The following is a 24113-nucleotide window of genomic DNA, read 5'->3' as shown; positions in this document are numbered from 1 at the left end:
AGATGCAGATAGGTGTCTTGTGGGATTTTTAAAAGCACCTAACTCCCATTGAAATCATTGAGCATTAGATGCCTACGTGCTTTTAAAAATCCTGTAATTGCCTATTTATATCTTTAGGCACCCAAGTACCTTTAAAAATATGACTCATATAAGCCTAATTACCATGTTCAAAGGTGACTTAGGTGCCTCAATGTCATTGACAGTCAGTAGGATTTAGGCTCATAATAAATAAATCACTTCTGAAAATAGTACTTAGGCTCCTAAGTTACTTGGAGCTTTTGAAAATTTCACTCCTTATGTTAAGCTGCTTAAGGCAACCTGTCTCATTCATACCGAGCCATTTTTAAAATCACATCTTGAAATCGGTTCAAGTAAAGGGTGGATTAGGCCACCTTAATTTGGATCTATATTACATCTCTAAATGGTTTTAAAATTGATTATGCTGCGCCAGTATTAACATTCTTTAGAAAAGTTCCCCACCGTAGAGAGGCCTATTTGTCATAATAATGTCCCTTGGAGTTTTGCACTGACTTCATCAGAACAAGGTTCAGGCCCAATCTGGTGGTGCTATATCACAACAGGATATAGGATTATGATGATGTCAGGATACAACCAGTTTGTCCTGTAGAGCAGCAGTTCTCAACCAGGGGTATGTGTACCCCTGGGAGTACGCAGAGGTCTTCCCAGGGGGGTACATCAATTCATCTAGATGTTTGCCTAGTTTTACAACAGGCTACATAAAAAGCACTAGCAAAGTCAGTACAAACTAAAATTTCATATAGACAATGACTTGTTTATACTGCTCTATATACTATACATTGAAATGTAAGTACAATGTTTATATTCCAATCAATTTATTTTATAATTATATGGTAAAAATGAGAAAGTAAGTGATTTTTCAATAATTGTTTGTGGTGACGCTTTTGTATTTTTATATCTGATTTTGTAAGCAAGTAGTTTTTTAGTGAGGTGAAACTTGGGATCGCAAGAAAAATCAGACTCCTGAAAGGGATACATTAGTCTGGAGAGGTTGAGAACCACTGCTGTAGGGCAAACTGTTCAAAGGGGCATTTTTACTTTGATAGGTATTAAAAATCTTAAAGATAAATAGCAAATAAACAAGCAAATGTGTGAAAAATTAGGCCCCTTATTCAAGGGTTGGGCAAGCATCCAATGAAAAAATACAGGAAAAACGTGTTTGTACGTAAGAAATATGCTCCCAGCTAGAAAATGAAATGAATTTAGATCACCTCCTAGAAACAAAATTAGGAAGGTTTCAAAGAGTCCCTTTGGAAGTATCATAATGAGTGAATAACTTTGCTTCACTTTTTTCCCCTGGCAAAAATATCTGAGATTTTCTTGCTGTTTTGATTTTGTGAAATCACATTGTTCTCACTTTAATCTGGGTTTTAATATTTCATTCACTAGGATTCTGAACATCCTCCCTGACAATATCATTGGACCCAGAGAAACTCGTGCTGACTAGAGATTTTAAGACATAACAGCATATCACAAAAGATGATTCCTTTTAACCTATTTCAACCTGAGTCAAACGTCTTTATCCGCCTGGAACAAGAGTCCATTTATTTCAAAGGAGTTTTCTCTCTTTGTTTCAGGAAAGGAAGAAAACATCAGCAAATTCACATGGAAGAGGCTGGGAACAGTCACAGGGACTCACAAAACAGATACCTTTAGAAAAATGTCCACAGGAAATTCAATGAAAAAGTCCTGTTTGAATTGTTTGTCTATGTTAAGGGTTAGAGGCTGTTTTCTCTCTGGGTAGAGGTAGCCCCAGACTGTATAGTATGTTGGACAGCAGCTACTGCCCACAGATATCTGGCACTGATTCTAACCAGACTGTCATTCTCAGGTCAGCCTCTGCGTTTCTGCTGACCAGATTGCCTTCATCATGAGATCATGTCTTTCCAGAGAAATCCCACTAATGCCTTTATTCTGTGCAAGTAGTATATATAGAGGAAGGTTTTCTGAATCTTCACTGTGCAGTCCAGCAAAGACGTCACTGTCCCCAAAGTGACTGCACTGTCTTCTTTCTACCGTCGAACCTGCAGAAGCAGAAAACATGGATATTACCATCCAGCACCCATGGTTCAAACGAGCTCTTGGACCCTTATTTCCAAGCCGTTTGTTTGACCAGTATCTTGGAGATGGTCTTTTCGATTATGATTTCCTGCCTTTTCTCTCTTCCACCATCAGCCCCTATTACAGGCACTCACTCTTCCGCACCGTTCTGGAATCAGGCATTTCAGAGGTAAGACTTCTTTACTGAATACCATTTACCTCTGCTGCCAATTAATTAATAGTAATAACCCACCTGCTACTTTCCTTGATTCAATTAGACTGTGTAATTTGGCTAAACAGGTGTAGGAAGATTAACAGGTTTCCTGCAAAACACTTAACTCACCTGACCATCACAGAAAATGATCACAGGAAATCTTAGCAAAGGAGGTCTTAATTTTTTTCCCTTAAATAGATTTGGCCTTTAGCAATTTTACAATATTGTAAAAAGATCACTTTATCACCCTTACAGCAGTTTGCTATGTGCTGGGGAAAAAACAAAGCTTCCTTTCTTACAAGAACATTCATATTCAGTTCAGTTTTGTTGGGGGTGGGAATCCAGGTACAAATTCAGTCTTGAGCATGAACATTCTCTTTTCTTTTCTTTTTTTCCACCATCTCATGACCTGTGTTCCTTGCAATCCCACACTGGAAATCCCAAGAACAGTTCTTGAAAGACTATATGCAAAATGAACATTTTGTACCTTGGGCTGTGTTCAAAACACTCAAATGAGCGCAGATGTTTGTGCTTTCTGCATTCTACCAACCTTCCCCAGGTTTCCTCCAAAAATCTAGCAGAAGCCGAGCAGCGCTAGAGCAGCGCTAGAGCAGCAAGAACTTTACTGGACTCACAAGCCAGTCCACAAAACTGCAGACCACCCTTTCTTCCAGCGTCCATGCAGTTTCATAAAGAAAGTGTAGTTTAAAAAAAAAGGGAGTAAAAAGCAAAAGTGCTAGCTTAACAAAATAGGTGAAACTACATAACTGATATAATTTCATTTCTAGCTGCTTTTCACAACCCAAATGTCCACTAAATCTCTAATGATAGATTCTGAAAAATAATAGAGTGACAGAGTGAGAGCAATGAAGGGATGCTAACTCAAGGGGCAATAAGGATGTCTTAGAATTCTACCAGTCTTGCAATCACAGGGCCTCCTCAGCCAAAGCCCATTTACATTAATGGAGAGCCCTAATGACTTCAGGTGGCTTTGGATCAGGCCCATATCCTTTCTCTAGCCTTCTTAAATCACTTCATAGACAATCACTCTCAGGGTGAGACTGAACTACATTGTTTTTGAGCCAACAAACTATTGGTATCAGCCTCATGTTTTATTTTATTACAATGTTCATTTCAGGTGAGATCTGATCGGGACAAGTTTACAATCTTCCTGGATGTAAAACACTTCTCTCCTGAAGATCTGAGTGTGAAAATTATGGATGACTTTGTGGAAATCCATGGCAAGCACAATGAGAGACAGGTAAACAGAAAAAGTCATGCAACTTTGGAAGGGAATGATCTTGCTCTTTTCTCTTCCTGTCTTGAAGGTGTTCCTTAGTTCAGGGAGTGGGAGATGGAAGGATAATTTTCTTCACTTTTCCCAGAATTTTTCTTCAAAGGTTAAACCAAAGTCACTAAATGTAGATTCCCAGATCTGATAAAGGTCAAACTTGTTTTTTGATAATACTGAGAAAATTTGTCTTTTGTTTATTTTCAATCATCATACTCCATACCAGACAGATGACAATGTGCACTGTTCAGTAAAAATGTCTGACTAGACAAAGAACGGTATTTGAAGCTGTCAAAGAATGACTGAGTTTCCATAAATCAGGATTACTTGTGAAAGCTGAGTTTTCATATGCTGGGTTGGATGAGAAGATCAAAACAAACAAAACCAAAACAACAAAGGCCTGAGGCTTGGAACTGACCACATATGACATGGAAATTCAAGTGAGGGTTGAAGTGTGAATAATACCAGTGGCAGGGAGAAGGAGGGAGCACAAACTCTTCTCATCCATGAAGAGACTTGTTGGGAAAACAAAACTTCGGATCACAATCAGTATTTGTTATATATATATATTTTCTGAGATGACTCTACCGTAAAGGGAGAAAAAAGCCACTTTAATGTCAATCTTTCTTCTTATTTCTCATTCTTTCAGCCAACAGCATGAGAGGAGCCAGGATCACAGCCTCTTGTTTCATTCCATGATGCTTCCAACATACGGAAACATACAGGCATTGATTTTCAGAGTGCTGAGCCCCTACAACTTCAGCTGAAATCAATGAGAGCTGTAGGCGCTCAGCACCACTGACAGTCACGCCCATTGTGTGGTGAGGGCCAAATTCTGCTCTGATTGACATACTTAGTAGCTCAGTTGGCCTAAGTGGTGTTACACAGGACATCAGCCAGGGCAGTATTTGTCCCTAATAAAGCGTTGTGTAGAATAAAATGCATATACACTCATAGCTGTGCCTGAGACAAAGATCTCATTATGAGCCAAATGTGGCTTTGAAATAGTTGTTTGGAATTCAATGTAAATATGGAGTCACACTCTGGTGATGTAGATTAAAACATCCTATAGGGTGTGCCTCAAGTAGAACACCAAGCTGACCGAGCCATCTGTTCCTTCTGTCTGTTGTCAGGACGACCATGGCTACATTTCCCGTGAATTCCACCGTAGATACCGCCTGCCTTCCAATGTGGACCAATCCGCCATCACCTGCTCCCTGTCTGCTGATGGCATGCTGACTTTCTCTGGCCCCAAGGTCCAGTCCAACATGGACACCAGCTACAGCGAGAGACCCATTCCTGTATCCCGAGAGGAAAAGCCCACCTCAGCTCCTTCTTCCTAGGCTGATCCTGCTGACAAAGCATCCAGGCTGTCATCATTCGCAGGCCTCATTCACAGAGTCATTACATAGATATCAGTGAATATCTAGAGGGGGTTACTTTTTGTTTTAAATTTTTCTTGGATGAATGAGGGGTTGGGTGAGCAGCTAGTGGACTTTGAAGCTTAAGCCTCCTAAGCATTGTGATGTCAGGATGACATGAAACAAGTGTGCTACAAAACTGATGTATTTGCTGAAAAGGTCTTTAAACTGTACTGTGTTTGGTAACATCTACCAAAAACGAACAAGTGCACCATTAACATTAGCTCCCAACACACCCATCATTAGCACAAGGCTTGTGCAGTAAAAAGCACGGCAGACCAGCTCTATCCTAAAGAAATTAAAGTACGAGCTAAGCTGATTACTATGAAACCCCTCCGAGATACTGTGCACTTGCAATGAATGTACCATGAGTTTCTTAGAACAAAAGTGATCAACAACGTGTAATGTTTGGGGGTTGCAACATTTTTTCAGCAAAGTCTTTAAGTGTATCTGTTTACACCACTGCAATGTCATCTTCCTTTAGCGACAACGAATGCAAAGACAAGCACGTCTTTCCAATATCTTTGTAGACCCTTTAGGGTCCATCACGGTGCTGAGGCTTCAAATCCCTACCGAGCTCTCCCCAGCCTGCATGTAGCACACCATCTTTCTTAATCTTGCTGTAATTCTAATGTAGCTCCAACTGTTCTAATGGTATCTGACACGCAATCTGAGAGCTCAGTCAGTGGCAGTCAATAAAGAAAATGTGAAACAAGCAATTGGCATTTTGCTTATTTATTTCCTTCCAAGATCTTTGTAGTTAAAATGTCACGCACTGTCTACCTCTGCTCAGAATACGTTTTCACTCCACACAGAAATACCAACAAAAGACCACTTCTTGTACTCTCCTGTTTTTCTCTATTAAAACCCCCAGACATGTAATTCAGTTGCCTCAACAGAGCCGACAATGAAGACTTCATTTATGTAATGAAATATAGCGGGTAACATTCCAAAGCTTTGATTGAAGATATTTGTGAGCAAACAGATACATTCCCTTTTAACTCTTCCCACCATTAAAATGCATTAGGTCTGCAGATCTCAAATCAGTGTACATGTACCACTAGTGCAATGCGTGCAGGCTGCAATCTGTTGGGATGTGGTGGTTTGTTTTTAAAAGTACAATGTCAGGATAAAAATCTATTATAACGACTAAGTATTAAAATAATAAATGTAGTGCACCAAGTACTTTGTTTTATATGTGATGCACTGGATCTGAAACTCTGAGACATGCAGCACCAGGTGAACCTTTATAGTGAAAAAATGGGGAACATTTTTGCTCATATATAGTAATAGTCCCTCCTGACTAGGGACAGTTGATGTAAAAAGTCTACACAGTTTAATCCAAATAGTAGACTTATTAATGCTTGGTGGTAATGTTCAAAGGTCTATATACAAAGAGGCAGATTCAAGAGCACATCAAACACACACTCCTCTGGGAAGATTATCCTTCTGTTCCTACAAAGGATGTGGCAGAGCACTTCAAAAAAAGTGCTAGCTCAGGATCATGCTTTGCCAGAGAGAAACGCCCACCAGACTCTTCCTCTCCACTATGGTTCTCCTGGTAACAAAACAATTGTTTTCTCTTTTGCTATTTGTGATATTAACCTTAACATGCAACATAAACACATGACTATTTAAAAGATAACTTCCTCCAACCGCACCTAGTCCCTAAAGCCAGGGTCATGGGTATGAGGCGAGGAGGAGAACTTCAGCTGTTCATCAGGCGTAATCAGAAGAGCCTTGGCAAGTCTCTTCACCTCTCTGTGCTTGTGATTCCTCTGCCACCCTTTATCTACCTTGTCTATTTAGATGGTAAACTCTTTGGAGCAGGGACTGTCTGATACTCTGTGTTTGTACACTGTCTAGCACAATGGGGGGCCTTTGATATCAGTTGGTGCTACTGTAAGATAAATAATAGTATTAATCCATCATAAGACAAAATGAAGTACAGCTGGAGACAATGGATTTGCTATCAGGCTCAGTACTGAGTGCCATCAACTCCTGTTAAACTCTGAGCATGCTGAGAACACTCAGAATCTCACTGGAGTACTCTGCATCTTGCTGGATCAATCACATAATTAAGAAGAGCATTTGCTTTGCCTCCGGTTTTACTTCTGGGCCAAAATCTGTTTTCAGTTACGTTGAAGTAAAAGCAGAGTAACTCAACTGAATTCCTTGGCCTTGCTCTGGGTTTGCGCTGGTGTAAATGACAGCCAAATGTAGCCCTCTACACTAGTTTTGCATTTGACGTGAGCTGAGCCAGTCCTCCCACAGAACTGCATTTCCCGGTACAGTGCACATCGAAGCTGATTATGACTCTCTGTGCTGCTTCCAATTTCACAGGTGGCTGTCCCATGCCTGTGGCTGCAGACAGGGAGGACTCAGGTGATCAAGGCAGAGGAAGAGGAGGAGGAAGCAGCGTGCCTGTACGTGCATGGCACACCGCCAAGATGGGCATAATGAAACTTGCCTGACAGGCAGGGAGGAGCTGTTGCATAAATAGCCTGAAACCTGCTGCCAACAAAGCCACCTGCAGGGCATCAGGAGAGAAACCACTATCTTATACTGCACCATGAGCTGTGCCTGAGGTGAGGCCCCAGCACCCTAGGCGGCAGATAGAGAACAGATGAGGCTGCCACCGCAAAGCAGTACTGTGCCCAGTGCCTTAAAGGTATGCTGCTTTCCATTTGTGAGGGACAAATGGAGGTGTGGGGAGAGGAAAAGCAAGGGAGAGCCACAAGGGAGCAGAGGGCAAAGAAGGGGGTGGCAGAGGTGTGAATGTTCTGTATTTCAGACACAATGAGTTGTGGTGAATTTTATTGCCCTGTGTTTTTACTCACTTGGGTTTTTATTTCATTAATTACTGAGAGTTTCTAAGGGCTTTTTTTCCACTTCTTTTTTTAAACTGAGAGTTTGCTGAATTTTCTTTTTGAGGGTGGAACAAGTGAATGAACGTTTCATGGGAAAAGCAACCTTATAACATCGTGAGGCCTGTATTAGAGTGACCAATAGGAAGCCACTACTGCCAGTGCCCTGAGGTGGCCCTAACTTGGAGTAGGAGCTGGACTGGCTCCTGCTGCCCCTCAGTACTGGGGTGGGGTATGTATAAAGGTAGCAGAAAGCCAGATATGCTCCCCTCCTCGTGTGTAGCTCACGCACCTCTGTGGAGCAGTCACAGCTCATTCCTGAGAGGACGCATTACTCAAGCTGTCCTGCCAAAGGGGAGTACAGCAAATACCTAGTTGCAGGTGTAACTAGTTGTGCAAATTTGCATGGGCAGAGGGCAGGTTCATTATTCCCACTCCAGCCACTCTGTGTGACTTCAGTGGCAGAAAGGGAGGTGGTTCTAGTCAGCTGAGAATTCTCCCAAATGGAGAAGAGCTCTCTATACCAATTGCCCCTGCCTCGGTGGTGGAGGAGGTGTGTCTGTGGTGGCATTCTGTTGATTGTCTATGGGTGTAGTACCCCATAGACCATGGGTGTAAGTTAGGGAAGCTTCAAAGCAGTTATAACTTATGCCAGAGCTGGACCTGGGACAGCCAATAAATGAGGGAGGTGTAACTGATCTTCTTCCCTGTTCGCACCAACTGTATCTCCCTGGAGTAATAACAACGAGAGTCCTGTAGCACCTTAAAGACTAACAAATTTCTGCAGGCATAAGCTTTCGTGGGCTGCAACCCACTTCGTCAGATGCATTGTTGTTTTTACTGTATACAGACTAACACCGCTACCCCTCTGGAACTTTTCTCCCTGGAGTAATGAATCTGTCCCCAGACCTTCAAACTGTTACTTCATGACTGTTGCAGCTTTTAAAAGTAATACAGTCTTTTCATACACTCACATACTAACAGCCACAATGAGTCACTCATGATTTTTCAAATATCTAATCCAAATGTCTAAATCCTATATGATTTGACCTTTCCCACCCAGTCTTTCTTTGGAGACAGTATAGCCCATAAAATTTGGGGTTTTATGACCTCTTAAACTAAGAAGATCTCTCATACCCCAGATCTTCTTAACCGCCCACCAATTTGTAATTGCTACCAACACACAATCTTGTGGACCTAAGTCAAAGAGTCTTTTAGCCTTCATAATTTGATCTCCAGTTAAAGAGTAAAATATCACTCGATCAAATAATATATAAATCTGACATCATAAATGAGCCAAAGTCTCTGCCTTTACTTTAGGGATAGCTTTGAAAAATCAGTAGATTTAGTTAGCTTGTCCAGGGCCCTTCTGCTATAGTTTATATAGTACTCTCCAGCTGTGCATGCAGCCTTTTGCTATACCCAGAGTTAGCACCTAAATGCTCACCCAGCACCTGGGATCTTACCCTTACAGCAGGCACAACACTTCAAATCTCCCACCCCTCTCTGATTCAAATCGCCCAGGAACCCCAGAACACAGCCCCCATTTATCTTCCCTGCCTCCACCTCATCAACTCCGGGAGCTCTGGGATACACTGCAGTAACCAGTTGCAACTCCAGCTCCTTAACCACAAAACCATCCTTCCTCCTGTCCCATCACTATAAGAAATTCTATCATCCTGTTCGGTGCACTTAACCCTGGAAAGATAATTGTCTCCCTCCTTGGTATAAATGCTCTTTTATTAGTTTGTCTCCCAGAGGGCTCTGTCACAGTGTCTGACGTTGGAAACTGTTACTATTGTGGTTCCATCAGAGATGCTTGTGAAATTCATTTAACAGAGATTCTATAACATTTTAAGGTATAGTAGTAGATCTTCAAAACTTAAATTTAGTAACTCAGCTAGAATTTGTTTCCATGAAGATGATGATCTGGGGACTTTATCCACAGGGGACTGTTAGGTTTTGTGATCAGATTTAGTTTTCCAACATTTGAGTTCTCTCTTCTAGTAGCATGGCAGCTTGAGTGAATAATCTGTGCCTCCATTGAGCATGCTGGAGGACAGGGCTTTAAGAAGTCCATGCTATCAGCGTGATCTTTGTTCTTTCCCTTGCTGTTAGAATTTTTACAGCCATTGCTACTAGAATGGTTAGTTTTTTCTCACAAGAACCCTTTATTTAGAGCACTTCTCTTCAGCTTTGATAGCTGTGAAAGACTTTTAGTGTTTTAGGCTCTTGGGATATCTCCGGGAGCATTCATCAGCTTTGGAATCAGGCTCTACCCCTCCCTCAGAAGACTTTATTTTTGAAAAGCAGTACTACTGACTGGGGAGCTGCAGAAACCGGACAGGTTTTTGGGGGCTGGCAAGAGTTATTACATGCACCAGGAGATGGACTGAGACCTCTGCTTGCTCATTTGCAGTAGTAGTGCTGGTCAGTTACTGCAAAAAGTTCTTCATAGATTCCAAAGCCAGAAGGGACCATTGTGATCATCTAGTCTGACCTCCTGTGTAGCACAAGCCACAGAACTTCCCCAAAATAATTCCTAGAGCAGATTGGATATTTTCTAAACAATCTGGATTTAAAAATTGTCAGTGATGGACCAACCACCGTTACCTTTCGTGAATTGTTCCAATGATGAATTACTCCCACCATTAAAAGTCTACGTCTTATTTTCAGTCTGAATTGGTTTATCTTCCACTTCTAGCCATTAGATCATGTTATACCTTTCTCTGTTCGATTATTTTTGTGAGCATTCACTTGAATTTCAAATGGCTGTTAAGTCTCGCTCACTTATGTAGCCCTTTTTATTTTTGCTAAATCCTTTCTGGGGTGAGGGGACTAGCACTGAAACAGTACTCCAGGTGACTCTCATAGCAGCATCGTAATGTTTTCACTATAAGTTGCTACTTCATTCTTTAGACATCCTAACTTGTTTGTTTGCTTCTCTGATCACTGCTGCGCATTGAGCAGATGCTCTCTAGCTACCTGACCTCCTGAGTGCTTACTCCATGTTCCATTCACCAGCATTTATTCTGAATTTCTATCATGTAGCTCACTGTAACAACCATGTTATATGAAGAAGCGATTAATTCCACAAGATGTCAGCCTTTCCCATATTCCCAGAAACTGAGCTGACGTGCTGTAAGAAATCCCTCCAAATATCTTGCTGGAAACGTCAGTTTTTGCAATAATCGCAAGGGGGCTTGCAAACAATAGCATAAAGCATACACACAAAAGGGACCAACTTAAAGTTGCACAGAAAACTATAATACTGGCATTTCTTGATTTGACTGTTTGACTTTGCAACTCAGATAACAGACATGGGGATTGTATATAATTTCCTCATTTAAAAAACAAAACAAATTCTATGAGGTGCAACTGTGGTAACCCTCCTCCTCTTACATCCTCAGCAGAACAAAGTGCAACGCACCGCAGCACAGAGCTCTACATTTGAGCTAAAGAACTAACTGCATTAACTAGCAGCCACAGACAGCTGTTATCTTCTGTGGATCAGCCACTAGAAGGCTAAACAGTGGGCTACATAGGCCCACTCATAGACTCAATTACTTGCCAGCACAGAAAAACCACATACATTTGGAATACCTTTTCAGAGACTCTGAGACTAAGTGGATGGCACTTATAAAGGCATGAAGCCTTTATAATGCCTGGGCTAACCAATCCCACAGCTGCTCCTCATTAACCCATCCTGTGCAGTTTACTCAGCCTTTCCCTCTAATTAGGGCACCCCCAGTCTAAGGGGAGGAACTACTGAACCCGGGACTCAACTAATTATGGGGGACAACGAATGAAAAAACAGGGATGGGCGTGAAGGTCAAAGTGCTAAACGGAGGGAACCTGACGAGGGCACTGACCACTGCTCCTCAAAGGTAGGCAAGGAGTCAGCGGACACGGCCCAGAGGAACTTTGCTCAGAGACATGAGCGGACGGAGGAATGGAAGGAGGCCCCACAGTCACAGAGCACCTCCTCAGCCAACCTCCTCTCCACATCATTGTAGATGGCAGCCTTGGTTCAAGGCAAGGAGGAGGTTGACGAGGAGGTCCCGCGACTTTGTGGGGCCACGGATGGGGTGTGCAAAGATCAGAAGGCGAGGAGAGAAGTGCAGCCAGAACCTCAGGAGGTTTCTGGAGGAGCCGGAATAGGGGCTGCAACCTGGCGCACTCCAGGTAGATGTGCGCCAGGGTCTCCCTCACGCCGCAAAAGGGACAGGCTAATTCATTTTTTTAAATGCTCACCTGGACACTACAAAAGGCTTGTCCCACAACACAAAGCTAGTGGTTTACTATATAGGGCAGCAACAGCAGGAGGAAGGGGTGGGGGGTCTCAGCAGTTCAGCTCTGCGTTGAATGCTGAGGCAAGATGCTGAAGCAGTGTAACTTGGCCAAATCTGAACAGATTTGCACAGGGCCAGGAAAAAACACCTCCCTGACCTCAGGCCTGCCTGCCAAATTTTACAGACCTGGTGCAAACCACGGAGGTCCTAGAGCTCTTCAAAACAATAAACTGAAGAGCTGTTAGACTGACAAGTATTCGCCAACCTACGTACAGGAATCGCTGCCATTCCCCTATGATAAAATGCTATTATTTCAGGAAGCCCATTCATTCTGCAAAATATTTCACTTACAACCACACTTTATCATTGTTCACTATATTCTACCTTTCTGGGCCTTTTTAGGCCCACTTCCTGCCAGTCCTCTGTGGGTACATACGGACCAGACTGCTTTGGTACCAGCGGGGTTATCCTGTGACAGGAGGAGGCTATGGAGAACACCAGGGTGGATAAGAGCCTCCTGCATTCCTCAGACAGATAGCAGTAGGGGTGGGCCTTAGGGACGTGGGGAGGCGAGTGGTGTGAATGGGTGACTGTTGGTATAGTGACTTCAAAGGCGACTGCACTGACATCCACAGAGTGCCCCAGGGGGAAGGTGCCATCCCCACCCTGTGCAATGCCCCTGTGCCATAGGCATAGGTAGAGGAGACGACCTGGCCCTTAGAATATAAGTTCTTTGGGATGTTACCTATGCAAAATGCTGTGCACAGCTGTGGCGTTGTGCGAAGAATGAGAACAATACCTTAAAGAAATGGTAAATCTAAATTGCAATAATCAACAGGCCTAATGGAACCTAAAGGGATTTCTTAGGGAGGAAAATGAATATCCCTAGGGATTAGATGTGTGGTGCTACCTTTTCCCTGAAGAAACTTTGTTTCAAACCAAGGCTTGCGTTGTTCAGCAGACCATGAATAATAGTACTGGTACTTTTCTACCTAAACCAATATTTACCTAAGGAAACGGTGCCCCATTATTTAATTGCATTACTTCCAAAATGATTACCAAGTGAGCAGTTCTTCCAGGAATAATATTAGAGAGCTGGAGAATCACTAACTGACTAAACTTGTGATGTAATTTTTGGCTGCAACATCTTGAGGAGCTGATGCCCCGAGGATGTTTGCCACCGCATGGGTGCAACCTGATGCCCCCTGGGAAGATTTATTATCCTGGCAATCTGTGGGTATGCACTGGCAGTGGGCACTTTCTCTCCTGGGCTTGTAGCACTCATAGAGCTTTGTCTAGGAGAATTTAAAATGCAGTCAATTATCTGTGTCATTAGCCTTCCATTAAGAAGGTATGTATGTAACATACAACTCACTGAATAAACCTACTCGGGTCATGACACATGTTTAAGATATCAGGGAAATAAATATATATGTGAGGCATAATATCTATTAATTTGCCTGTGTGATTTGTCTGGAGATCAATTGCCAGTTTGATCTTGAGAAAGAAAGAATGATGAAAAAAATCTTTTTTTGCTTTTTCTTTACTTTTTAAAATGTCTCTTTTGTATTTCAGTCTCAGCTGATGAATTCCTGTTCTTTCAGCCTCAAAACAGAGCTGCTGCTGCTTTGAAAGCCTAAAAGGATTTCAAATCCTCCCCTGTTTTTGCTGTTAATAATATTACTATTAAGGCCCTACTTAACTTGTGATATTGCACATTCCACAATAATAGGCTTCCACTGCAGTTGTGACAGCAGGCACCGTGTGTGAGGCTGACTATGGGAGCCCCTGCTCTCAGCCCCAAATGGCCAACAGAGGTAGCCCCCGCTCTCAGCCCCATGTTCCCACTATCGGCCCTGGGCCCCTGCTCGGAGCCCTGGGCTGCCGACAGTAGGACACCCCACTTTCAGCCCCGGGCTTCTGACAGCAGAAAATCACAGAAAAGTAATAATGGACTTTATTATCACAACTAATAAGGGCCATTATTACTTTTCCGCAATTTTCCATGGCTTGTTCGCAACTCAGCCACAATTTTTTGACAATCATCCCGCAATTCAAGTAGGGCCTTAATTACCATTGAATATGGCAGTTTTAATGTTTGCTAATAGGTGGCAGCAGTGATATGTTATTGGGATTTAACAGACCCTGCATGTTTAAAGGGAATATAGAACCTAAAAGGTCACTTTCCATTTTGTAGAATGCTGACTGTATGTTCTTTTCACTGATGTTTTTCCTCATCAGTAATTATTTTTGTTTTCTTTCCTTTGACAACGTATTCAAAAGGAAGCTGGACAGCACTATTGTCCGCTCTGTCTAGTTTTTCCACCCCCTCAGGGTGCTGTCAGTCTGTCACCACAGGAGTTAATGTACTGCAGTTTGCTCTCCAAATTGCTAATTACATTTTTCACTGAAAAAGTCTCTCAGAGTATCAGCCAGAGGTTTCAAACCCATTTTTGTACTTGCTGATCCAACTCTACCACCTCAAAATAAAAATGGAAGTCATAATATGCAACATGCAGACTGCAGTATGCTCAGACCTGTAAATCTCAACATGGCAAGTTGATGGGGAAGAAGAAGAAACTTCAAAAACGTCCTCACGGTATTGAGGAGACAATCGCCACTGAAAATGTCAGCTTTCTGAACCCCTGGGACAAAAGCAGCTCTTTAATGGGGATGCATTTCTATAACTGAAGAATGGCTATAGGGTTGGGTATATCACCATTGATCAAAAGAGCTACTACTGTACTTGAAATACACTGCTGAGGACAGAGGCAAACTTTGCCCTCCAGTGTGGGCATCTTTCTTTGTTTCTTTCTTTCTCCTTCCACATCCTCTGGTGTGTGTATGGGGCATCCACCAGTTCCCATCATTTATCTGTCTTGTGCTGGTCTGTTCAGGCTTCTCTCCTGTTGGACCCTGCTGCGCACCAATATGCTTTCTGGAGTTCATTTCTGTAGTAAGTTATTTCTACATGATGGTGTTACCGACCCTTAGGTCCACGGCTCCTTATTCATCTATTTGGAGATGTCCTCATGTGTACACTCCCCATCTGCCACCTGGAAGTTGTGCTCGGTACCTTCAGATGCCCCAAGATGCTTCTCTCATATTTATTAAGGATTGAGAAAGTCACTCCCATCTCAACCCCCTCCCCACTGAGGTTCCAGCTGCTCTCACCTCTTTCACCTTCTTCCTATTTAAAAAAGAAATGCTGTATTGCCTCCACTCCCAGCCACAGCACTGCAGGGATACTATGGACAAAGGGGGAACCTGCACTGTGTTCACAACCCTGGCACCGACTCTGCTTCCATTAAAATCAGTGGACTGAAGTCAGTGGGAGGTCTACATGCATATACTAGGACAGTATTTGGATCAATTAATATTCATATTCGGGTAGCTGATCTATTCAATGCTGGCGCTTACAAAGTACTTCTAAAAAAAATTGAGTGTGTGTCTTTTTAATGCTTCTGTCAAGTTGTCCTGCAGAGGTTCAAGAGTGTGAGCAGCAACCTCAGGGCAGACTGTTAAGAGGCAGGGCACAAACCCTAAATTGGTTGTGAGTTCTATACTTAGATTTCACCAACCAGTTATCAAATGTGAACTTCTCAAGCACTGTAACAGCCTTAACATGGAGTCACAGAAGGTCCCTTGGGTATGCCAATCTATCCTGCCACTCAGGTAAGCTTACCTTTGTGATAGATGGCCCCTTACACCAAAGATCACATCAATATTCAGGTTATTCCCAAAGGACCAGTTGCTCACCCCAGGCCAATTGCACCTTAGATCTCACACCAGAGACAATGCTTGTAGCCAATCCGATAACAAACTATCTAAACATTTATTAACTTGGAAAAGGAAATGAGAGTTATTTACAAGGTTAAAGCAAGTAAACATGTATACACCAAATGAGTTCCAGTCTTAAGTTTCAAAAGGCAATAAAAGCTTCTATAATAAGCAAGCTCTATATGTCTTTTAGGGCTAACCCAGCCAAGCACTGGGGCTCTTTTGCTTATTCTTAGTCATCCGTGCCCCTCACAGTCCAAGGAGCATAAAAGATGCTGTTTCTCCTCATTAGGGCTTTTTATCCCTTCCCCTATTCTGCTTTGAGTTGCAAGTTCAGCTGTTGGGAGGAATTCAGTTCAAGTGTCCTCTTTATGGGTGGGAAGGGGGACCAGTCAACAAAGTCTTTTTTTCTCTGATGTTCCATAATGGTTCATCTGGTGTTGATAAGCGTTCTTTTGTTGGACAGGAAATAACACCTTTTAGTGGGACATTCACTCCCATACTAGTCGTAAGGGTTAATATACGCTCGAGAGACCAATTAGCCATAGACTGCACCTGGAGGCAAGCAGGGCTTAGTGATGCTTAATTGGGGATGAAGCTCACCTAGGCAGGAACAGACAGGGTTCCAATAAAGCTAGGAAGCTGGCATCAGAGAAGAAGGACCTGCAATGAGGAGGGCTGCAGTCACACTCCCTCATACAAGGGGGGAGAGTACGAGCCTGTTATAGGCAGTGCAGGAAGCCATCCAGGGAAGGAGCAGGGAAGGCTGGGAGAATAAAGATCTAAGTGTCTGGTTCAGGAGTCTCATGATTACAGCACAAAGTAGAGGGTGGGCATGCGGTTTTCCTACAAGCCACTGCAGGATTGGCATAATAGGGGCAGTCTATTTGAAGACGGCCGGGGGCAGTTTGGAAGGAGACTTCGATAAAACCTTGGAAAGGGGACTTCACTGTGATTTGACCAGCGTACTAAGCCATAGAGAGGAAAGTGCTGTGGCTCTGGGAGCATGAGCAAGGCCACGGAGTGACTGAGTGGGATGATGCCTGAGTAACTGCAGGAAAAGGCATTGGACCATGTGGTGAACTAATCCCAAAATGGACCACTAAGAGGTGCCAGAGCAATAAGAAAGTGGACCCTGTTACACACCTCTAGTGGAAAACTAGTATTTCACACTTGTTAAGGCCCCTCTCCTCTCTGGTGACTTACAGTTATAAAGCAAACAGTACCTGAGAACATGGGATACAGATATCATGAGTGGGATTAATGCACACAGCAATTTACAAGCATTCAACAAAGTCTAAACACTAAGCACATAAAAACTCTAATACCTATTGGAGCAACACCAGTACACAGGTGAGCCTGAATGGTTCCAGCTATGGACTTGTCAGTGTTCAGCTGAGACATAGGGGCCTTGACATGAGCTGGTACCTGGTCTGCCAGTGTCACAGTTTCTTTGGGTTGAACAAGGAGGGCCTGGATTTTATTTTCCTGCTTATTTTTTTACATTAAAGAAAAAACATCAGGGCTGTCTAATCTGATCTTCCTTGGCTTTGCTGAGAGACCTATTGGGGGTTTCAGAGAATGTGTATGGTGAACTTTCTCACACTTTCAGTGAAGGGAAGGGGGTGTTGCATATTTGTCAAAGATGTCTTTTCTCTAAAACATTTCTTAAGAATCTGTCCATGTTCTCTGACAACTTATAAACTATTCTAAAACATTCCATAATAAAGTGTTGAATTATTTATGTGGTTCAGCAGGATGTAACAGTTAACAGTAAGAAAAGACAGCCATAAATGTTTTGATATCTGGTTATTCCATTATTCCATTGGTGAATTTCAAGTCATCTGAATATGCTAAGCCATCTGTGTGATTGCGACCACTAACTGCAATGTGATTATCCATTTCTATCATTTTGGTTCATCTTAAAGATTTTCATGCTTTATTGACTTTTCAATAATGCACTTGAATGTATCGCCTAATTTTAATATAAGACAAATACCTTGTGACACGTTTGTTAGTTATTAGAAATGTAGAAAATAGAATACAATGAACTTAATCATTGAGGACAGAATGAATCAATGGAATTGTGTGCAAAGATTCTCTGTAAAGATGTGCAATTGTTTAAGAAAGAAGATTTTTATGCTAGCAATAGAGACTAGAAATTACCGCAAAGACCATAAACTAGCTTTTCACTCTGAGAGCTAATGTGATTCTGCTGTCTTCATTCAATAGGAGAAAATATGGTGTAAGAGAAAGAGAGATGGTTTGGGACACTGCATTGCATACAAGGTACTAACAAGATCTGGTATGGAGAAAAAGACAGTGAGTTTAGAGCAAAAGTAGATTTCCCCCTTTCTAAGAAAAGCAAATAGACACCCATTTGCTCCACCCTGAAGCAGACTGATCATTCAGCACAGCCAGTTAAAATAATGAACAGAGATCAAGGCTGTATATGGTTCAAGAACAGCAGCAAACTTGAGACAACTAAAGGGTATGTATATTTTCATCTGGTTTCTCCTTTGTTGAGATAACATACAGAAAATATACTAGTATTTGAAATATTTATAAATGCTTTTTAGCAAAATGTAACAGAATCATCATATAATTATTTTGTTGCTGGACTAGAATATAATCTACACCCACAGAGCATGGTTTAAGTATTGAAGGGTTTTAATCATAAGTTACCTATTCAAACTTATAGCTGACAAATTGCAGAGTGCTATTAACTGTTGCTCCTGCATTTTGTATGTTCACTGTGCAGCTGTAAAAACCCACTGGTTAAAAAACAAATTCTGGTTGAAGATATTTTATGTGTAATTTTGAAGCAAGATGAACATTCTTTACTCATCAAGAGTACCTAACATTAAGAAAAGGCACTTCAGTAGAATCTGTGATCGCATGTGCAAAAGCCTTTAATTACCAGTTATTATTAGAAGGATTTGTACAAGGAAATTTTGGAAGCAGCTAGTCAATTAATTTTTATTAATTATAACACTGAAAAGCGAGTATGCTTCCCCCTCTGGCATGCAACCCTTGCACAGTTTAGGATAACAGAGTTATCCCAATGCACATTTGCCCTGCAGAGTGAAACCTGTCAATAAAGCAGATGTCAGCCTACACTTGTGAAGCTGCTCAGAAGCAGTGCTTTTATTACCCCTTACTAAAACAGACAGTACCGTATTTACAGTATCTGAAGAAATATGTCCAGTATCCATAGATTCTTAGAGTCTATTTGCACTCAAGCAAAATATGACTGTTAATTAGCTGAGAGGAAAGTTAGAGACTCTTCCACTGCAAAATAAAATCTCAAGTCTCTAAGGCCTTGTCTGCACTAGTACTTATGCCAGCAAAACTTTTATTGCTCAGGGGTGTGAAAAAAACACCTCCCTGAGCAATATAAATTTTGCTGGCATAAGCGCTTGTGGGGACAGTGCTATGTCGGTGGGAGATGCTCTCCCGCCAACATAAAACCACCTAAACGCGTGGTGGTAGCTATTACATCGGTGGGAGAGCTCTCTCCTGTTGACATAATGCGGCTACACAAGTGCCCTTACAGCGGCACGGATGTACCGACACAACTGAGCCACTGTAAGTTTTAAGTGTAGACTAGCCCTAATGATTTTTTTTAATCCCTAGCTCACATCTCTGCTAAATCTTAAGGAAGAAAAAGAGATCCTTGAAGAGACTGTAAAACAATGGTGTGAAATAATTAAACAGCAATATTTTTTTGTAGACCGGATCAAGAGATAAAAGCATAAAAATCTTTTACCAAAAAAAAAAAAAAAAAAAAAAGCACCTTAGATGATTTGAAGTTCATAGAGGCACTCCAAAGAAAGTGCTCAGTGTCCATGTGGCTGGCTTGGGCCAAAAAGAAATGGATTCAGAAACTAAGAAAAGCATCTCTGTTCAGAGGTCTCCGTATAGAGAAATAAAAGCAGCTAGTATTTTGGCTTCCTACTCTGATGTCAGAAGCAACACCAATTTATAAGCTAATGTGCTGTGGCTGAATCCTTAACCTTCTTCCACATCATGAAATATTACAATAAACATACAACCTAGGGGAAAAAAGTCTGACCCATACTATAACTGCTGGTTTAAAAATCCTCTGAAATTCCACATAGGGGAGAGAAATGGGGGTTTTACGAGGAATTTCCCCTTGGGCAGGGGTTTTGTTCAAGGACATTGTACCATACATGGGGGGAGGGGAAATGTGTGTGGAAGGAGGCATTGTGATTATTGCAGGAGAATGGGACAAGCGGGTGGACAATGCTGGGAATACTGCTGGAGTGGAGGTGATGCGGCTACAGGAAGGATAAGGGAGGATAAGTAACTAGGGTCAGAATGATACAGAGATATGAAGATGGTGACAAGAAGCTTAAATATGACATGATAACTATTCAGGAGCCAGTGGAGGGATACAAAGGAGAGCGATAACATCAAGCAAACAGGCAAAGAAGAGGACCTGGCAGATGCATTTTTTTTATAGACTGAAGGGGGCCAAGATTTAAACTAGCTCTTGCCAAGGGAATCCAACGGCCCTGAAGATTAGGAACAGCTGCTCAGTCACTGGAGTTCAGGAGAATTACAAAGCCCTGCAGTTTTTGAAACTCAGGAACTCCAGAGAACTGACACAGCATTTAGCTCTCAGTGAGCATCCTGATTTCTCTTCAGCTGGGGAGAATTTCCCAGAGGCCACTGTGCAGTTCAGTCAAATCCTTTTAGTGCCAACTATGTGGCTGGCACTGTACAATGCATTGGAGACAACCGCTGCACTGAGAAGCTTCCAATGATTTGATTTACCCCCAAGAGCCAGCCAGATTTGTATTGGGCAGATGCTGATAATATAAGAGACTAGAAGTATCCAAGGGCCAGACTGCCTGCTTCGTGGCAGTGTCTTTAGGTTGGGTGGGGATGGAAAGGGGTCAAGCCATTCCAGCAACCTCCCCCACTCCATTCAAATCCTTCTGCACAGTAGGAAAACCACTACTGGCCTGGGACAGTGACACTAAGGAACCCCTCCTCCGCCCCTCTCCCCCACATAGTTAGAGAAGTGCCTAAAGTTAAGGGACGCCCAGTAAGTCAGTGCCTGATTGTAGAAGTGCTACCAGTAGCCAATGCTTTTGTCACGCTTACGTATTTCTTCCTCTTCCCCCTGCGCAGGTAAAGCCTTTTCTATCTGGATTCTCCAAGCTACCACCCTCGCCACATTCAAATCCCTCCTGAAGACTCATGACTTCTATGCCACCCACAAAGGAGTCATTGGCCTAAAACCCTCCAGAAGTTGCTCCTTCCACGGCCTCCTGCCTTCTTTGTGTCTTTTAAATCTAAGTTCCTCAGAGCAAGGGCCATCTCCGCTACAGGAGCTAATTTAAATAATAATAATAATGCAAATTGAGTCATATTAACTCCAGGGGAGAAAATATCAGTTGGGATTGCCAGGGTAGGGCAAAAACAGTCTTTCCCCCTTTGATTTCAGGGATTCTCACAGGTATTCTTATGTTGAATTCCTTTTAATTGCTCATATTCAGAGAGAGAAGCCAGCACAGGATCACAGAGAGATGCAACACAGGGAGCATCTTTATTGAATTAACACTAAAACCAGCCAGGACTGGTGGAGCTATCCCCTAATAGTCTAACTCTATTGCTATGGCAATAAGCTAAGCTCTGTTGCTACAGCAACCTAGGCAATTAGGCAAGACACAAAATACACAACAGGTGTGTCCGCTCTTTTTCAGGCTCAACAGTTCCTTCCCCTTTAGTCGCAGGAATATTCACCATCTCTCCATCAGCCCGGGTGACAGGGGTTGCACATAGTCCCTCACCTCTTGATGCAGAGACTCCCTTTCTCATGTTGTAGGAGGGGGCTGCCAACAGACCTTGCTGCCATGAGGGTTGCTAGTACTGACAGTACATTGATAGAGAGCAACAAAAACCACTCTCTCCACAGCTCTTTGACCTCCCAGATTCAACTTGCAATCAACAGTGACTCAAGTAAAAGAAGCCTGCCTGGGTTGAAATGACAGTTTAGGAGGCTGCAGTTTAATAAGAATAGAGTCTTTGGATTGTTTATGTAGCATTCGTAAGCAAATTACCCCCACTGCATGCTCCTGAGGCCTGCTCCCCTCTCAACCAAATGTGCCCTAGAGTTGCAGAGACACAGTAGCAAGGAAAAGGCACTTTAGGGAAGCAGCTCTTCTAACCTATCAGTTCACAGACTCATCTGGAGTCTTCCAAATCATCTCAAGCACTAGAGGTGAAAAATATGCCTTCAGAGAGCAAAGCACAAGTGGCGCTTCAGAAGAGAAAAACAGAGACTGTACTAGGGAATGTATTAGGCTTGATTTTGAACTGGGAATGTGTCTGAGGGCACAGCTGATGTTATGTCAGGCATCTAAGTGACATCACTGTAGAGAAAAAGAGAGAGGTCGGCTTTTAACCAATCTGGGCCAGTAAATTACTTAATGTGTATTTTATGGAAGGTTACCGCCAACTTATTAGAACAACATTTCCCCCACAGTGTTTGGTGGAGTGCTGGGCATGCCATGAATTCAGAGGCAAGCACTGTCGGCATTCAAGCACTAGTCGCTACGGGCTCTAGCGCTTGATGGGTCTCTATTCACCCTGAGAGATTTCAGATGACAGGAGGCTCCTTTCCGAGGGCTGCCAGAAAAGAAAAGGTGCCAATACCTAGGCACAATTACTGTGTTACAATAAAGGATCATCGCAGCAGTTCTTAACCTCATGCACAGGGCATCCAAGTAACCGTCCTCAGGCTTAGCACCGTGAATAGTGCCTCCAGTCCAGCCCTCTCCCAGAGGCAATGAAATACCAACCTGCAGGTCCCCCAGCCAGTTCTTTTGTTCATGGCCTCCTTGAAGCCCCTCCACGCTATCCTGCTCTCAGCACACACGCAGTTGTCCCTTGCCTCCCCCTTGCAGGCAACTGACCTCTATCCATCTGCTGCTACTACTGGACTCCTGCCAGCAGCTGGTAACAGGCTGCTTCCCTGACTGGTTCAGCCTTCTGGTCCAAGCTCTCAAGATGCCTCTGTACAGCCTTCCCGTACATAGCCACTTCTCCAACTGCTGCTCCTGCTTGCATGATGTAACCTCTGTCTCTGCCCAGCCTGAGAACCCTGACCTCAGAATGTTACTTCCTCTTTTCCTGTATGCTACAGAGCCCTCTACTGGCAATGGGCTGATTTTGGTAACAGAGGACTCTCCAAATGCTAAATCTTTTCCCTTCAATCTCTGTTGGGGCATGGAAAATCAAGTCCATTACATTATATGTATATAACTGATATATACGCCAATATGCTCATATTGTATATTGGGTGTAATACCCAATATAAACCCATATCTTGACCAGCACTACGCACATCATAAATACAAAAGAAATACTACATAATATAAAGATGCATATTTTCATACACACACAGGGCACATTTTCAGTGTACTGAATTTGTGGTGAGAACCAGTGTCGACTATGGGCCCGATCCTGCAAGGTGCTGAGCAACTCCAGACAGCATGAAGCACCTTGCAAGATTGGGCCCCATGAAACTCAAATCCTACAGAGAAAATTGCGCCTATGCCTTTGATCATCTGTGAAGCACACCCAGATGCAAGTTTGCCAGGGATGTCACAGATCTAGGCCAGAATCCTGCCCAATGTTACCTTCTCTGTGGGACATTCTTCTGTTCATCCACTGGAAGGCACCGTCCTGGAATATCTAGTTGTGTACTCTCCCTACTAGAGAGAACTGGAAGTAGACTGGTGCCAGAGTCAGTGAAAATAGCAAAAAACTAAAAAGAGTGAAATAATATTAGTGCAGACTAAATCAAAACAAAAACTTGCCACAAAGTCACAGAGTTAATTAGTAGAATCTCTGGTCTGTAGCAAAGTTGTTCAGACTAAATTTATTTTTAAAGAAATGCATTTCTTGTGGAAAAGATTTACTTATTTCGTATTTCTCTAGAAGGTCATTTTGATACTAATATTGGAATGAAATGGTCTTTGCCATTAAATATAATCTTATATAGCATCTAGGTCTCTGCTTTCCTGGCTCACTATCCCCCTATTAAAACAACAAGCCATTTCTTTTCCCCTTTCCTTCTCCACCAGTCCTATGCTCTGCTGGTGCTCCAGTCTTTATTCCGGAAAGTGACAAACC

The 24113-nt window shown here is 42.6% G+C and overlaps 1 protein-coding gene and 1 long non-coding RNA gene across 2 annotated transcripts in view; one reads left to right on the top strand and one right to left on the bottom strand.

Moving 5' to 3' along the window:
* Positions 1-1934: 1934 nt before the first annotated feature.
* Positions 1935-24113, bottom strand: part of LOC137151097 (uncharacterized) — a 34382-nt gene continuing 12203 nt past the window's right edge. The window contains exon 2 of the long non-coding RNA XR_010919172.1: positions 1935-2063. This is a non-coding gene — a long non-coding RNA (uncharacterized lncRNA). The remainder of the gene's footprint in view (positions 2064-24113) is intronic.
* CRYAA (crystallin alpha A) lies at positions 2081-4983 on the top strand. Its single transcript, XM_067545324.1, has 3 exons — positions 2081-2269; positions 3432-3554; positions 4718-4983. Exons 1-3 carry the CDS (start codon positions 2081-2083, stop codon positions 4925-4927), a joined length of 522 nt encoding a protein of 173 aa, XP_067401425.1. The 3' UTR covers positions 4928-4983.

The sequence above is a fragment of the Emydura macquarii genome, unplaced genomic scaffold (genome assembly GCF_026122565.2).
Source record: "Emydura macquarii macquarii isolate MOO-44397 ecotype Brisbane River unplaced genomic scaffold, CSIRO-AGI_Emac_v2 contig_1043, whole genome shotgun sequence".
NCBI classification, from domain to species: Eukaryota; Metazoa; Chordata; order Testudines; family Chelidae; genus Emydura; species Emydura macquarii.
Note: the sequence above shows the minus strand (reverse complement) of the source record. Positions and strands in the feature narration are given on the sequence as shown.